The sequence below is a fragment of the Nicotiana sylvestris genome, chromosome 6 (assembly GCF_000393655.2).
Source record: "Nicotiana sylvestris chromosome 6, ASM39365v2, whole genome shotgun sequence".
NCBI lineage: Eukaryota > Viridiplantae > Streptophyta > Magnoliopsida > Solanales > Solanaceae > Nicotiana > Nicotiana sylvestris.
This window is the reverse complement of record NC_091062.1, coordinates 112935893-112939124: the sequence shown is the minus strand read 5'-3', so window position 1 is coordinate 112939124 and position 3232 is coordinate 112935893. Positions and strand designations below refer to the sequence as shown.

The 3232-nt window shown below is 42.3% G+C and overlaps 1 protein-coding gene across 1 annotated transcript; it reads left to right on the top strand.

The window, feature by feature from the left end:
* Positions 1-785: 785 nt before the first annotated feature.
* On the top strand, positions 786-1199 carry LOC138871116 (uncharacterized). Its single transcript, XM_070148972.1, has one exon. The coding sequence runs from the start codon at positions 786-788 to the stop codon at positions 1197-1199; it is 414 nt and encodes a 137-aa protein (XP_070005073.1).
* The last annotated feature ends 2033 nt before the right edge of the window (positions 1200-3232 follow it).

The following is a 3232-nucleotide window of genomic DNA, read 5'->3' as shown; positions in this document are numbered from 1 at the left end:
CAGCAGAAGATGTTGGTGCGCTCCATTTGCTTCAGAGTTGCTTGTTTGGTTAGTATGATTTAGATGTGTATTGCTTGGTATGGCGGGACTCTGTCCCAACCTTTATGAAATTTATGTACTCTTAGTGGCTTGTAGACATATGTCGTGTACGTGAAAGATTGTACGGCCTTTTCGGCCTATGTTTTGAGTTTATAAATGATTATATTGGCCTATTAGGCCTGTGTGTCACATGTATATGATGATGTACTCGGTTGAGTAAGGTACCGGGTGCCCGTCGCGGCCCATCGATTTGGGTCGTGACAAAGACACAAGATGATGTGAACCCTTCTAGGGGACATGTGATAGACATACCAGATCCAGTAGTGCCCAAAGCCAAGGCTCCTTAGCCAAGCCTCCTCCACTATATCCTCAACGGCTTGCAAAGCAAACAATGATAAGCAATTCAAGATATTCATTTATATGGTGAAAAGTTTGTCCATAAATATACCATTGGTTAAACCTTAGAACAAATGCAGTGGATATGCCAAGTTCAAGAAGGAATTGGTGACAAAGAAGCGATCAATGAACTACGAAACAATCAAAATGACACATCAAGTGAGTGCCATTGTGCACTCCATGGCTCCAAATTTAGAAGACCCCGGTGCCTTTACAATCCCATGCACTATTAGTAGTGCCAATTTCGCCAAAGATTTGTGCGACTTGGGGACAAGCATTAACTTGATACATATTTTGTGTTCTAGACATTAGGGATTGGGCAACCAAGACTCACATCCATGAGGTTACAAATGGCGGGCTGGGCAATGAAGATGCCATTGGGGATAATTGATGATGTTCTAGTTCAGGTCGACAAGTTCATACTTCCAGCAGATTTTGTGATACTTGACTGTGAGGGTTACTATGAGGTGCCAATCATATTTGGGAGACCTTTCATAGATATAGGGAAGGCCTTAGTTGATGTGGAAGATGGGGAACTCACCTTCTGGGTGGACGATGAAAACATTGTGTTCCATGTTTGCAAGTCAATGAGGCAGCCTAATAGCAACAAAGTGTGTTCGTTTGTGGATCTTGTGACCGAAGTAGTTGTTGATGACATAAGTGCCATGATGAACATTGAAGACCCATTGGAAGCTATGTTATTGAATCATGATGAGGATGAGAAGGAAGGCTTCGTAAATATTTCAATGCTTAGCAAGGAATGAGTTCATATACATATGAGCCCCGAAAACTTTTTTTGGACCTTGCGAACCGGAAGACTCCACCAACAAAGCCATCAATCGAGGAGCCTCCCGCATTGGATTTGAAGCCCTTGCCTTCACACCTTAGGTATGAGTTGTTAGGTCCTTGTTCCACTTTACCTGTTATTCTTTCCTCGTGCTTAACTAACGTGCAGGTAGAGTCCACCCTTTCGGTGCTCCAAAGGAAGAAGAAGGCAATATGTTGGACATTGGCGGAGATTTGGGGTATAAGCCCCGCCTTTTAAATGCACAAAATCATATTGGAGGAGGATGCCAAACCCTTCGTGGAATGTCAAAGAAGGTTGAATGAGGCCATGCAAGAGGTAGTCAAGAAAGAGATCATCAAGTGGTTGGATGCTGGGGTTGTCTACCCCATTTATGATAGTTCATGGACTTTACCGGTAAAATGTGTCCCAAAGAAGGGGGGCATGACTGTGATTACAAATAACAACAATGAGTTGATCCCCACAAGAACTGTCATAAGTTGGAGAGTATGCATGGATTATAGTAATCTCAACAAAGTGATTCGGAAAGATCATTTTTCGCTTCCATTTCTTGATCAGATGTTGGATAGGTTAGTCGTGCGTGCTTATTATTGATTCTTGGATGGGTATTTTGGATATAACCAGATTCTTATTGCACCTAAAGACCAAGAAAGGACCACCTTCACTTGTCCGTATGTCACATTTTCATTCTCAAGGATGCCATTTGGTTTATGTAATGCACCAGCTACTTTTCAGTGGTGTATGATGGAAATATTCACGGATATGGTGGAGGACTTCCTCGAGGTTTTCATAGATGATTTCTCTGTTGTAGGGGATTTTTTTGAAGAGTGTTTGGATAATCTTGATAAGGTCTTGGCACGTTGTGAAGAGACCAACTTGGTGCTTAATTGGGAGAAGTGCCACTTTATGGTCGAGGAGGGCATTGTCCTCGGCCAGAAGATCTCCAAGAATGGTATTGAAGTGGATAAAGCTAAAATTGATGTGATATCAAAACTCCCTCCTCCTAATTCCGCCGAAGGAGTGAGGAGCTTTCTAGGTCACGAGGGGTTTTACCATCGGTTCATCAACAATTTCTCAAATGTGGTGAACCCCTTGTCCAAGTTGTTGGAAAAAGATGCCAAATTTGTATTCAATGATGACTGTATGAAGGCATTTGAGCTACTCAAGTATAAGTTGACTACCACTTCCATCATTACCGCACCAAATTGGAGCTTACCATTTGAGCTCATGAGTGATGCTAGCGACATGGTGGTAGGATCTGTATTGGGGCAAATAATAAACAAGATATTCCATTCGGTCTACTATGCTAGTAAGACTATGAACGACACCCCAGTAAACTATACGGTGACCGATAAAGAACTCTTATCCATTGTCTTTGCTATGGAAAAGTTCCACCCGTACCTCATGGGTACCAAAGTGATTGTTCACACTGATCACGCGGCACTTCGTTATTTAATGAGTAAAAAGGACTCAAAGGCTAGATTGATGAGGTAGGTACTTCTTCTACAAGAATTTGTTCTTGAAATCATAGACTGGAAAGGGAGTGAGAATCAAGTGGCGGACCACTTGTCCTATTTGGAAGAGGAGGGGAAGCCCCATGATGGCCTTGAGATCAATGATTCGTTTCCGGATAAAAAACTCCTTTCCATGTCTTTGACTGGGATGCCTTGGTTTGCCAACGTGGCTAACTATGTTGTGAGTGGAATTGTCCCAAATGAGTTCATTTCAAACTAAAGGAACAAGCTCAAACAGGACTGCTTGGATTATTATTTGGACGAGCCATATCTTTTTAAAATTTGCACTAATGGTGTTATCCGGAGATCTTTTCCAAAAGAAGAGCAATTGAATATTCTTGAAGCTTACCATTCTTTGACCTATGGTGGTCACCATGGTGGGGCGAGAACTGCTACAAAGGTCCTAAGTTGTGGATTTTATTTCCCTTCCTTGTACAAAAGATGCTAGCGAGGTTGTTAAGCGGTGTGATGATTGCCA